The 12709-nt window shown below is 36.3% G+C and overlaps 2 protein-coding genes across 17 annotated transcripts in view; one reads left to right on the forward strand and one right to left on the reverse strand.

Annotated features, from left to right (window-relative positions):
* The window catches only part of GSDME (gasdermin E), a 40908-nt gene extending 34465 nt beyond the window's left edge, over positions 1 to 6443 (forward strand). For 4 of the 5 annotated variants that reach the window (XM_051774934.1, XM_051774935.1, XM_051774937.1 and 1 more), the window contains one exon: positions 5753 to 6443. In XM_051774934.1, coding sequence (XP_051630894.1) covers positions 5753 to 6238 — 486 coding nt within the window. In that variant the 3' untranslated portion in view covers positions 6239 to 6443. The remainder of the gene's footprint in view (positions 1 to 5752) is intronic. The other variant, XM_051774933.1, reaches the window with a different exon arrangement.
* PALS2 (protein associated with LIN7 2, MAGUK p55 family member) overlaps positions 1 to 12709 on the reverse strand; it is a 59594-nt gene that overhangs the window by 7229 nt on the left and 39656 nt on the right. For all 12 annotated transcript variants that reach the window (XM_051774920.1, XM_051774932.1, XM_051774931.1 and 9 more), the window contains 8 exons: positions 11261 to 11413; positions 10500 to 10727; positions 9180 to 9311; positions 7129 to 7228; positions 6499 to 6567; positions 5308 to 5469; positions 2547 to 2749; positions 2004 to 2132 (listed from right to left, as the gene is read on the reverse strand). In XM_051774920.1, coding sequence (XP_051630880.1) covers positions 2004 to 2132; positions 2547 to 2749; positions 5308 to 5469; positions 6499 to 6567; positions 7129 to 7228; positions 9180 to 9311; positions 10500 to 10727; positions 11261 to 11413 — 1176 coding nt within the window. The remainder of the gene's footprint in view (positions 1 to 2003; positions 2133 to 2546; positions 2750 to 5307; positions 5470 to 6498; positions 6568 to 7128; positions 7229 to 9179; positions 9312 to 10499; positions 10728 to 11260; positions 11414 to 12709) is intronic.

Raw genomic sequence — 12709 nt, forward strand, 5'->3', positions numbered from 1 at the left:
CCTTTTGTACGCACAACTGATGATCCAACCAGAATAAAATTAAGGCTTTAGGAATGACTGAGTCAATCAGTTTTGTAAACATATTTGTGCCCCTTTTACTTCACAGAAAGCACCAAAAATCCAAGATTTAAATCAGTATGAAACAAAACCCAATGAAAGATACATTTCTATCAGAATAAAGCTCTAGAATACTATATGGCTTTTGGAGGCAGCATTTCAGCCCTGCTCACCAGACACTGGTTTGTGAACTACTGCTGCATTATTGTAGTTCTGACATGAGCTACAAAATATGCAAGAAATTTATATTCCTACATTATGAAGCTTCATGAAGGTACCTCTGAGTACATTTTTGTGTTTCATTAGTCCTACATTCTTCAAAAATTCCTCTCCGCTTTTGCACCATAGAAATTTTTTTTATGAGATTTGTCCCCCTTTACAATATTTACTTTCATATTTTCAAGTCCTGACACAGTTGTCAATACAAAAGCCAAAATGAAAAAGTAAGTTTGTGAATAGCCTTTCCTTCACAGTAAATGAAGGAGACAAGTAAATGTATGACTACAAGAGCCAAAATTTTTGTAATGGAATGGCTTAGAATGCTAGAAATAATACAGACAGACCCACTAACAAGCAGAATATCATACTTAAAATTACATTTGTTTTTCATTTGTTGAGGAAGCACAAGAATATGAAATAGGAAATCATACTGTATACACGTGCACAGATACAATTCAGAATCCGTAAAGACACAAAAATGCATATTTGAAATATAACTATGCTCTTTATTATTCATAAGGAGAAGTAATAGAGAGGCAAGGATGTCCCTAAGGGAATCAAATATTAGAAAGTGCAGGAAATCATTTTTATACTTGTCTGGACAGTTTTTAACACTGGCTTCTTGTATATGCACCACAAAATTCAGGGGACATTTGGGGCAGGGAGAAGGAAAGGCTGAGCATCCACGGAGATACTAGAATACAATATAAGATAACCAGAATCCATAACTAAAAATCACACATTCATTTAGTGGAATTCTAACCCACCCCCCATTTTACTGCTTTGAATGCCTTGGCAGCATTATTCAAGATATTGCTACTAAGCTGCAGCACTATCTTTGTGAGTCGTCAGCAAACCTCGGCTTTTCTCCGATGGGGAAGTGGCCCTGCTGAACACAGAGGGTAGTTTTCTTAACTGCTCATCTGGCTTTTTCCCTTTGCTCCTGCAGCTGGGAAGTTCATGCCCACACAGAATATTTATAATTTGCTGTGCCTGAGGAAGCATGTCTCATTTCCCTCTGCTACACACATTGTCTCAGAAAGGCAGGGAAGATCTAATTAATAAAATGGGCCACTTTGCTTTATATGACAAATCCAAGGAACTTCAGGGGAAGAGAAGCTGTTCAACATTTCCTATTCTGGCAGCTCTCAGCCATTTCTCAGTGCAGCATGTGCTGCTGCAGCAGTTGAAACAAGGACTACCTGCATTCTTAGTTGTTTTTATTGGGGGGTTTCTTTGTTTGGATGGTTGGGGTTTTTTGTTGTTTGTTTGGCTTGGTTTACAAAAGCTGCAATATCTTTCCCAAGGATGACAGATTCCATTTTTAAGGCACATGTGTATTATAAGACAAAACTGAACAAAGATTTTTGGGGGAGAGATATGGAAAGTGAAGGAAAGACGTTTGCATAAAAGAACAATTCCCACCATGAAATATCAACCACTTCCTACAAATAATCAAAGGTGACACTTTCCAAAGAACACATTACATATAATTTTTGTAATCAACACTTCCCTGCAAGAGGTCTATTTTTAAGAAAGAAGCAATCTTCCTTATATGTAGCATTTGATTAACTTTTACTAAGTAATCAGCAAAAATCTTGCCTAATTTTTCTTATAAACATTAATTTCAGAACAAATTCAACCTAAAATAAAGGTAAAAATTTTTTAAAAATCTAAGAATAACCTGTTCAAAGCAAAAGCAAATAAATAAGAAATAATCTGCTTACAGTGAGAAGTTTGGTTGTAATTCCAGCATCTACCACAGCCTTGTGCATAGCTCGCAAAGTCTCCAACTCTGGAGCAGCAATAAACACTACATAGGGCATGAATTCTGAAGTCCTCAGTATTTTCAGGGCCTAGAAGTAAAGAAAAAGAAAAAAACCCCAAAGTTTGAGAATGACTCACCACATATCCCCTTTACTTAAGGGGCACTGCAAAACTAATCTGTTACAATGGACAGGAACACATAAGCAAACATTCTTATTTCTATTTTAGAAACTCCTACACAGCTTTTTGAAATGCTCGACATCCTTCCTTCCTTGGCTAAAAAGATTATTTACTACTCTGCAAGTCTCCTTTTTCATGCAGAATCTAGGCTGGGTTTTTTCCATCTTTCTCTAACTCATTCCAATGAGGTGGCACAAAGGCATGAATCCAGTTGATATTATAATCAGAAACCAGATAAGAAGCCTTCAAATTTTAACGCATACCTCTTTACCTCTTCAACGTTATACTCCTACATTTGTAGTGGAACATTATAAATGACATACCTGTGGATTTACGTCCAAGATGCAGGTCCTTCCTGTCTGAACAACTTCAAGGATGGAATCAATTTTGGTGCCATAAAGATTTCCTTCATATTCTCCATGCTCTAAATATCTTCCAGCTTTAATATCCATCTCCATTTCAGCTCGTGACACAAATCTGTATGCTTGCCCATCTTTTTCATCATCCCTTGGTTTTCGTGAAGTAACTAAACAAAAAATTTAAAATATAAATTGAATGTTTTCTTTTTATATTTGGAATAAAAATATGGGACTGGTCTGCCTATTAAGTTAGGGAGAATATAATATACATTAATATACAACTGTAATTGTTCTATGTACAGATTAATTCATTATTCTAGTGTAACTTTTAAAACTGAACACAGCCCCTCCTGTTCCCTTTATTTCTATTCTTTCCTCTATGTTTCTTACTCATTTGCCTATTTCCTTTGTATTACTCCTTCACACAATATACAATACTCATTCATGTCGTATTTTTAGTTAAATAATTATTTAAGTGACTTGGAAATCAAATGGAAATTTAACTCTCAAATGCCAAATGTACTTTCAGAAAATAACTGAACACACAACAAGATCTGCCTCATCCCACCCCCAAACCTTTGCTCACTGTATTTGCCCTTGCTATTCAGGATAGAATTACCTAAGCTAGCTATAAAGAAAGTTACTTAAATATCAGAAGCAGCCCAGCCACTGTTGCAGAATCTTAGAGGAGGCCAACTGATGCTGCTTTCCAGGACAACTTACCCTTTAAAATAAGGTAAATTCCCTGCAGAAAGATTAAAGCCAATATTTAAGTAAAGCATTATCAATTCTCTTGGGTATTGACTAAACTGTACAGTACAGACATTATTTAAGCAAGAAAGTAAAAATAAAATAAAATGCCCTATTGAATTATTATTGACTTTGTAATCCTATCACCATATTAACTACCCACTACTTGTATTTAATCAGATTTGAACTCTTGAACATATTAAATGTAACAGTGAATGGATTCCTTTGGTCATACTTTTATCAGCACTTGGTGCAACTTGGTGATACAAGTGGAAGGCAGTCTCTCCCTTCCAGTAATTCCTATCAATTTCAATATGATAGAAAACTCAAGTCTCAGGGAAAATGATCTTCTGAAGCTATTAATGATAAACAATATTACTAGAACATCTGGTTTTAGTCATAATTCTACAGAAACATTAACACTATAATGGTTAATACAATACAAAAAAAAATATTATCATATCAGTTTGAAATAAATTTTAGACAATGGGATTTAACAGTTTACAGTCAGAAGATGACTTAATAGTTCAGGTATCTCTGTTGAAGAGAAACCACAGCAGCATGTGCTGGATTAGAGCTCAACACCAAGAACATGGTTGTCTCCATAGCACTATGGATCCATTTCAGCCATTTACCAACCCCTAAAAAATCCCACATATACTAGTTTGTGAATAACCTGGAGAATTTTCTTCTAATAAAGAAACTGAGACCAACTAAAATTACTGATTACTGATTATCCCAGTTAAAATCTAAAGCAGAGAGGAGAATCTACATATAATAAACTAGGTACTGCATGTGCATGATTAGACTGTCAAGATTGGGAAAAGTTAATTTTTATGTGTTTGAAGTGTGTTCAAGAACTCCAAGTATTTTAACACTGTTATATTACTTATATATATTTAAGCATTTATATAGCATTTTAGAGAAACAATTAATTCTGAGGGCTTTTTTAAAATGGAATAAGAATTTTAGAAGCAATAAAAAGTCTATTACTATTTTGCCAATATAAAATAATGAGGTTCCCAGGGTAAGATTTCCTTAGAAAAGTAACACTGAGAAGTCGACCTCATTATCAGTCCTATATACCAGTTCTAAACACTCTGGCTAGTTTTGGTGTTAGAGATTCAGAAAATGAGTGAGACTGGTTCTCTCCTGTTTCACAATTAATTTTTCAGACCTGTCCCTCCTCCCCTGTTATCATCAGATCTACTTCTTCCCACTGCAAACAGAAGGGAACAGACTGGTTTTGGAATTCTGAAAAGCATATGGCAGAGAATAATAATGTAGCTAGGGTGGACTTCTCTGGTCAGCAGTCAAACAGGAGGGAGCAGTTAAAAAACATAAAGGTCTTGAGAATGAGCAAAGTATCTGAAAGGTAGGCAAGGAAACAATACTTCAGTAATGGAGGAGCATTTTTTCTGCAGCTGACAGAGAGAAAAAATGAGGACCATGGACTTCAAGCTAGATATATAAAAACATCAGCTTGTTATACAAATCTTGGAGAGTACAAACACTTCAGTTTTATTGGACGTTTCTTGCTATTCCCTACATTTCTAATACTAAAGCAACAATTTATAATGACTAGGATGCTTTCACAGGTGGAAAACTAAAAGGCAGACCTGAGAAACTCCACTGGCTGTTCCTTACAGAAGGCTACTAGAAACTTCTAGAATCTCCCCAGTAAGGGATTGTGACTGACACTGAAGAAACCCACAGACTGAAATACTGCACAGACAAAAACTGGTTTTCTGCAGCATCAGTAACATTTAACTGCTAGTTACAAATATTTTCACAGTCATCATATGTTAGTTCAATTGTCTGAAAAGAGGAAGTGTCTTTCATTTTCCCACTCTATATAATTTTTATACTCTGACAAAAGTAATCCTACACTGAATCATTGGGATAAACATCAGGTATTTTCCAGATAATCAGAGACCTAAAGTATGATATGATGATAGGAATGCTGACAACTTACATGGCACTGTAGTTCCAAACCTAGTAGGATTCAGTACTATGAACCTGTTCTTCAAACTTCTTCGCCCCACTCCTTGGGCCCCAATCAAGACTAGTGTTTTCCTTTGAAAAGGAGGCATTTTGGCCACTTCCTCATAGATCTGGATTTCATGGCGATCAAATTCTAGATTGAGAAATGTACAAAAAAGTTTAATACACAGTCAGTGCTGTAAGAAAAAAAACAACTAAGCAGTCCTGCTATATTTCAAAAGACCCCATGTGAATATAAATAGTACTCAAAGGGCAGTAAGTCTAATATGAGCTTTTTTGCTTTAAATTGGTTTGGGAGTGAGATAGCTATCCCTCCATGGACAGCATCAAGGTCAGATTCTCACATTTACTTCCAAAGAGAAAACTGGAGTTTGATCAGAAGGGAAAAACTGTGATTAACAATTGAGTTTTTACAGAATCACAGGATGGTTGAGGTTGGAAGGTACCTTGGGAGGCCATCTGGCCAAACCACAATGCCCAAGCAGGACCACCTGGAGATGGTTGCCCAGGACCACATCCAGACAACTGTTGAGTATCTCCCAGGAGGAACACTCCACAACTTCTCTAGACAACCTGTGCCATTGCTCGGTCACCCTCACAGAGGAAACAGTGTTTTCAGAGGGAACCTCCTGCGTTGTTGCTTGTTGACTCTTGGCCTGTTACTGAGCTACTCTGAAAGAGCCTGGCTCCATCCTCCCTTCAGGTATTTATACACATTGATGAGACCTGCCCTGATCCTTCTCTTTGCCAGGCTGAACAGTTCCAGCTCTCTCAGCCTTTTCTCACTGGAGAGATCTCCAGTCCTTTCACTACCTTTGTATGCCCATGTCTCTCTTGTACTGGAGAGATGCTCAGGTGCTCAGATGCCACATTTCAGGCGTGGCCTCACTGATGCCAAGTAGAAGGGAAGGATCACATCCCATCAAACAAAGCTTTTGCTTTTCTTCTCTTTTAACATCCAGTTTTTCTCTGACTTCCACCTATCAAATGATGCACTCAGCACAACCATATCTTCACTGGTTACTATTGCTTTTAAACCATAAAAACTATCTGATCTATGAAATTTATGATCAAATATTTTACTGCAAATCTTTAGATACATTAGACTCTGCAAGTTTAGAAATCTAGACAACTTTGACTCATATGTAATATTAAGAGATACCTGCATTTCTTGTAGTGAGATACATCATCTTTTTCTTTTTTTTGCTGCTTATTGTTCCACAAAAAGGCCCTAAAAATAAAAAATGATATGAACTAGCAATTTTTGTTAAATATGTTTTTCCAAAGCTTACTTATACAAATATATGAAATTTTAGATTAATTTAATATATAAGGACTATTTTAGAATTCTGTATGTTCTAAGGCAGGAGATCACATCTATTTACATACACATCAAATGGTCTAGGAAGAACTGAACACAAAGAAAAAAATATTTTCCTACAAAGCTTTGTAAAAAGCAGCAGGAAAATCCATGTTTTGTTAAGTAACTTTCAGTGCATCTAAAAATCCCATAATTTAAAAAAAGAAAAGTTAATTCTTATGCCTGTGTCCCACCTCATTCAGGTTTTCATCAGTACATGGCAAAACTGATTCAGCTTTGAATCAGTTCATCCCTGAACACTAAGCAGAGACTCTAGCCTTTGTCCTTCAATCAAAGTCAAAATATAATATTTAGCGTTTCACAATATTCTGTGTAATCTCACACAGCAGTTTTTTATTATTTCTGAAGGCAGGAAAAGCAAAACGAATGGAGCCAGAGCAAAAGCTACTCCTGAAATTCACTAAATCTCACCTGAGTTGTCCCAGTCCCTCCTAACAAAGGCCTTTCTCTTCTCTTCCAGGAACTGGCTGGGAATTAGACCTGCACTTCCTCCTTCTTTGACATGACTAGCCTGGGGGAAAAAATAATACAAAAAAATTATAACTTGTGAGAAGTACTGAGCTCATCAACATGGTGTTGACTTGACTTCCATACCACCAGAGTTTCTCAGTGGTGAATATTGACACATTTACTACTGAAATTTGGAAATTCAAACTCAGATGTGGATATTAAAATTCTCCTTTACAGGAACACTGTCTTGCCATTGAGTATTACAATTCTGGAAACTTAAATAAAATAGATACAAGTTTCGTTACTGGTTCCCATTAAGTTAGTAAGCTCCTATAGCCATAAACCTTTAGCATGAAAATATAAAATGGAATTCTATAGCTCCAGATATTGAACTCTCAGGTGACAAAACAAGATTTTCTAGTACACAGTACACTTATTTTGTCTTTTGGGCTGCTACAAACAGGTTCCAGTGCAGTTTATTAACTGTCATTTCACAGTGAATGCCATTAACACGTGCCTAACTGTGCCTTCAAACTCCTTTCACTAAGTAACTACACATTTAAAATCTTAGTAACTCAAGTATTCCTTGTAATGAAAATTTGGCTAAGATTCTCTATAAAATAATTTCATGGCAAGCTCAATTCTCAGCAAGCTTAACACGTACAAACACACAGTTCTGAAATGTTATAATTCTCCATACATCTTTCGCTTGCATAAATCTTTCATTTGCTAATAGGAAATGTTTGCTTTCCAACTTGTATGCTTTTACCTATGACTAACTCATTTTTTACAGTATGAAGTTTTCATTAACAGTCTGGCATTTCTAGAAAGCACAAGGAAAAAGTAACTTTTTTTTCCAGCGGCATGATCTGCATAGCAATACACTATAGCGATTTAATACATTTCAATTTTGCCACTGATCAAGTATTGAAGATTTATTTCTCTTGGACTCCCACAAGTTACAGCTGGAGAATTTGAAAAGCAATACAGAAGTCAGCATGGTAGCTAAATGTCAAACTACTCCAGAATTTTGGAGTGTCTAACTTCTGAAACTAATTAAGTTGGCAGTAATAAATTTTCTGCCTTCCCTCATGCTTTTTATTCTCTTTCTGTCACTAACAAGCAACAAAATTCAGCAGGTTATTATGCATGCTCAAATATTTCTGTTGCTTTTAAAGAAGTCGTATATATTGTTCTCAAGTAATGTCTGGCTCTCTACTGCTTTTTACCTTGCAAAGGGTGAACAATGTAGGGGTAGCAAGGGAACCTAATAATGCTAAACTCTTTGACACTTCTAATTCTGAGTACCTCAGTTGAAAAAATCCTAAAGGTTCACTCGGCCCACTTTCAAAGGCACTCATGATGTTTAATTCTCTGTATAGTGTCTTGGAAAAAATCAAAATAGCAGAAGCACTGGATTACATTTCTACTAAAGGACTGAATGTAGAAATACAACCTTAAAGCAGGATGAACTGTTAATATTTGAAGTAGTGCCAAACACTAGGACTATGAACATGCATGATACAGCTCACAGACGCTGATCACCACTGTAGAAATAAAAGATACAGCTTCTCCAAATAGCTATTCTCACCCTTCTTCAAATCCATAAGATTAATTTGCCTCTTTCTCTCCTCAACTCTGAGCACTCAGGAAGGGGTCCACTTCTTCCACAGTCGCTGTCAGGGAAGGCTTACCACAATTAACATAGTCAACCTAAGACTTTTTGCTAGAAATTTTCCACTTAAACTGATTTTGGAACATCCAGGTTATGATAAAAAACAAGTAGCCCTAACGGCAAAATAAGCCCTACATATACAATTTATAACATTTCATTTCCTCTAGTTTCAACTGTTAATATCTTGATATTAGCTTGAAACTGAATTGCAGTGTAAATATTTTTTCTTGTATCTACTGCTAAATAGAAGCAGATCACAATTTAAAGAGCTTATTATTAAGGCAACTACTGATGCTTTTCAGTTTTTTATTTTATTTATTTTAATATTTTTACCAACCTGCCACCAATTCGGATCTTCCCGGTTTACAATCTGAAGAATTTCTCCTTTAGAAAATTTCAAACCTGCTTCTTTGCATGGAATGAGGTTGTCATTATATGGATTATAATCAAAATGACACTTCACAAAAACCTGAAATGTGCAAAAATTAACAAAGCTAAGACATTATAAAATACATTCTGACTAATTTATCTGTCAAACTGAAGTAATGTCTTTAACCTAGAGCATAAAAAGCTTGACATGATGAAAGTTGCATTTGACATGTAAAATACAAACTAGGGGAAAAAAGGCATATACCAGCTGAGACAGAATAATCAACAGTGCAAACCTTGGCTGAAAAAGCTTCATGATAAAAATAAAAAAAAACGACTGCTCCATTTGGACAATGTATTACAAAACACTCATTTTTGCATTTCAGTATATACAATTAGTATTCTGACTTTTAATTACTTAAAAATATAGAAAAATTCTCAGAATGTGAGCACTGAATTCAAGGCTTGCGAAATCTTAAGAATTATTTTTGCCATGAACTCAATGTTTTAAAACAGATAAGATACATGATTGCTTAAGATTCAAATTTGCTGCAAGGGAAGAAACAGTAAGGTGCATCAGTCGACTGGAAACATCTTTTGACTTTCTTTGTATCAGGCTGGGGAGCAGAGGAAGCACTGCCTCGAACACAGCACATCATTCCCTCAGCCTCTACTCAATGTAAGCATAGCCTGTTACAGTCATGGGCATTAAGACCCACTGAAGGAGCATCTTAAAAGGTGTTTCAAAGGCACTGATTTAGAGCAACAAGTTACTTCTGCCATTGGAGAAACTGACAGCCTGCAGCAACAACGAAAGGATAAGGAATAGCCACCATTGAAGTTCCTATGTAAATCAGTGGGTTCAAGCTAATCTGTTGAATTCAGTATGTTCCTGAATTCCATGAAACAGATTACTTGGACGCCAAACATGTTATAAACACACACGCAGAGTTCACTGCATGTTAGTGTGATTGTGGCTGGGTCATTAGAGGTCACTGATGTCAAAGAAACATGCTTTATATGTAATATACATTAAATTGGTCATCAATTTCAGATATGAGATTTTTTTTCAGGCAGGCGTATTGGATGTAGCACATTAAGGTAAAGAATAAACACATTACAAAAATATAATTAAATTAATACAGGTATCTACATTTTAGCCTTCTTCCTAGCACTATACACACAAAATAATCAAACTATGTTTAATCCAAAATCTTAAAATAACCTTACATAATACAGTACTAAGAAGAAGTTCTTTTGACAGAACCCTTAGAAATGTGCTACTCACCTGCTGAGGAATAACGGTGTCTCTGTAGCTGGGAAGAATCTTCAAAGTGACACTGCCACTAATGTTTTTCAGCAGTTCTTGCAATTCTTTTGGATTATTTCCAACCTCATGGCCATTCACCTCTTTAATAATGTCACCTACATGCAGAAGACCTTGTCGATCTATCATTCCTCCATGAAGAATTCGTGCTATTACCAGATCATTGTTCTCAACTCTAAATGTAACACCCTGAAAGAGAGATGTGACAACCAATTCACCACTGTTTGAATCTCAGTTTCATTTTACCATTATCTCAAGCAGAAATACACAGCTATGGGATATTCCACCTACTCCAATGAAAACAGACAGTAACAGTTACTACAGAGTAAGAGCTCCCAATACACAGAGAAGCATCAGGTGACATAAAAGTGCTTTCAGACAGGGTTTCCATAAGACTGAAAAATGACTGTGTTGTTCTCAACTGCATGTGACCCTGCCATCTTGTCTCGGGACCAAACATGTGTTAGTCAGTTATGCTAGCAAGTCCTTCGGCCTAGTGACTGCTTATTCACTACCCTGTTATATCTTAGAGAGAGAACACATAAGTATCATTTATTTAAATCAATTTATCATTTATTTCAACCTCTCAATACAGATCTTATCACCCGTTAAATTACACAACATAATAATGTAAATAATTAAAACATAATGCAAGAAATCAGGCACATGCAAACATTTTCAACTGTACTAACCTAAAGAAAAATTCTTCTTCAGTTACTTACCAGTGGTTCTCCTGCTCTTTTGTGAATTCCAAGGATACGAATAGCATCTACTGGAACAACCTGGTTGTTCACTGAAGAATTATTGACTTCCGGGCTAGAAGGAGGGGAATCGTAACATTTTGAAGCGACAATATCATGTGCTTCCAAGAGTGACTGCAAAGGAACAGAAAAGGTCTTTCTTTAAATCCTGAAATAATCATTTGCAAAAGGATTTAGTGCTGAATAATCTTTCGGGACCAGATCATAAAACTCTCACTTCACATGGAATGAAGAAAAAACTGACATCAACAGTGCTCACATGGACTGATAAGCCTACTGTCTTGGCAAATATGCTTTCTTTTGTAAATGCTGCTTCTTAAGGAAGTATAGGAGAAATGTAATTAATTTGGGAAGAATGTGTGACCTTGCCAGGGAAGGAGACAGAAAAAGGAGTACCTAAAATAGTCTTTCACCTAATGAGAAAGTATCCCAGCAAATGGTTACAGTAAATGAAGAACCCACTGCAAAAAATGAAGACAGCTCATCATTTAGATACTTGTGTTTAATGTAGTAAAATTTTCCTCACCAGTAATTTGGATAATTACAGGTAAGTAAGGATTTCTAGCAATCTGCAGAATGAATGCTTCCTGCTTGCACAAAGCCAAGGCAGAATGCTAGCACCAAATGAATCCAAGTTGACAGAATTTACTTTCTGGAAGACAAGAGCTCAGACCTTATAGTTAAAAGTGTTTTCACCAGTCCACACAAATACAAAGCCAAAAGAGGAGATCGAAATAAACATCATCATGCTTGGAAGACAATGCAATTTAGGCATGATTTTCTGATAAAAGATACCTTAAGATTTAAAGAAAAGTTTCTAAGACAATACATACAGGTAAACCAAGATCGACAGTGGAGACTTTATGTCTTCCTGTCACCTTCTAGTGGAAGGTGTCCCTGCCTGTGGTGGGTCAGTTGGAATGAGGATCTTTAAAGGTCCCTTCCAACCCACACTGTTCTATGAATCTACGAGAAAAATAGGGACACCCAATAGCTATCATATACAGTAGTTCAAGCTAAAGCCCCTACAGCACAGAGAGTCACACTGACAGATACAGAGAGAAAAAAAGAAGTAAGCAGAGGAGATGCCTACTAGCCTCAAACAATGTAGCTTTGTTTCAAACAGTGACCTGGTGAGATACAGTCTTAAATCAGCTTACTGACCGGTGTCACATAAGTAGTTAAAAAGGGAAGACACACGGGGACTGTCACTGATACGGACACGCACATGCCAAAGGAAGACAGAGAACTACTATAAAGCAGAGCAGGCAAGTAGGTAATGTTAATGATTTTGCTATGCAGTCCACTCCATCCTTCTGTAAGCCACCTTCAAGCTAAACATTGTGTAACCACATTAGTTTAGTGCTAAGCTCAGCATACAAGCCCTCAAAGGGTCACAAACCTGAACAG

Source organism: Manacus candei, unplaced genomic scaffold (genome assembly GCF_025592945.1).
Source record: "Manacus candei isolate 608988 ecotype Guabito, Panama unplaced genomic scaffold, ASM2559294v1 h1tg000237l, whole genome shotgun sequence".
In the NCBI taxonomy this organism is placed as follows: domain Eukaryota; kingdom Metazoa; phylum Chordata; class Aves; order Passeriformes; family Pipridae; genus Manacus; species Manacus candei.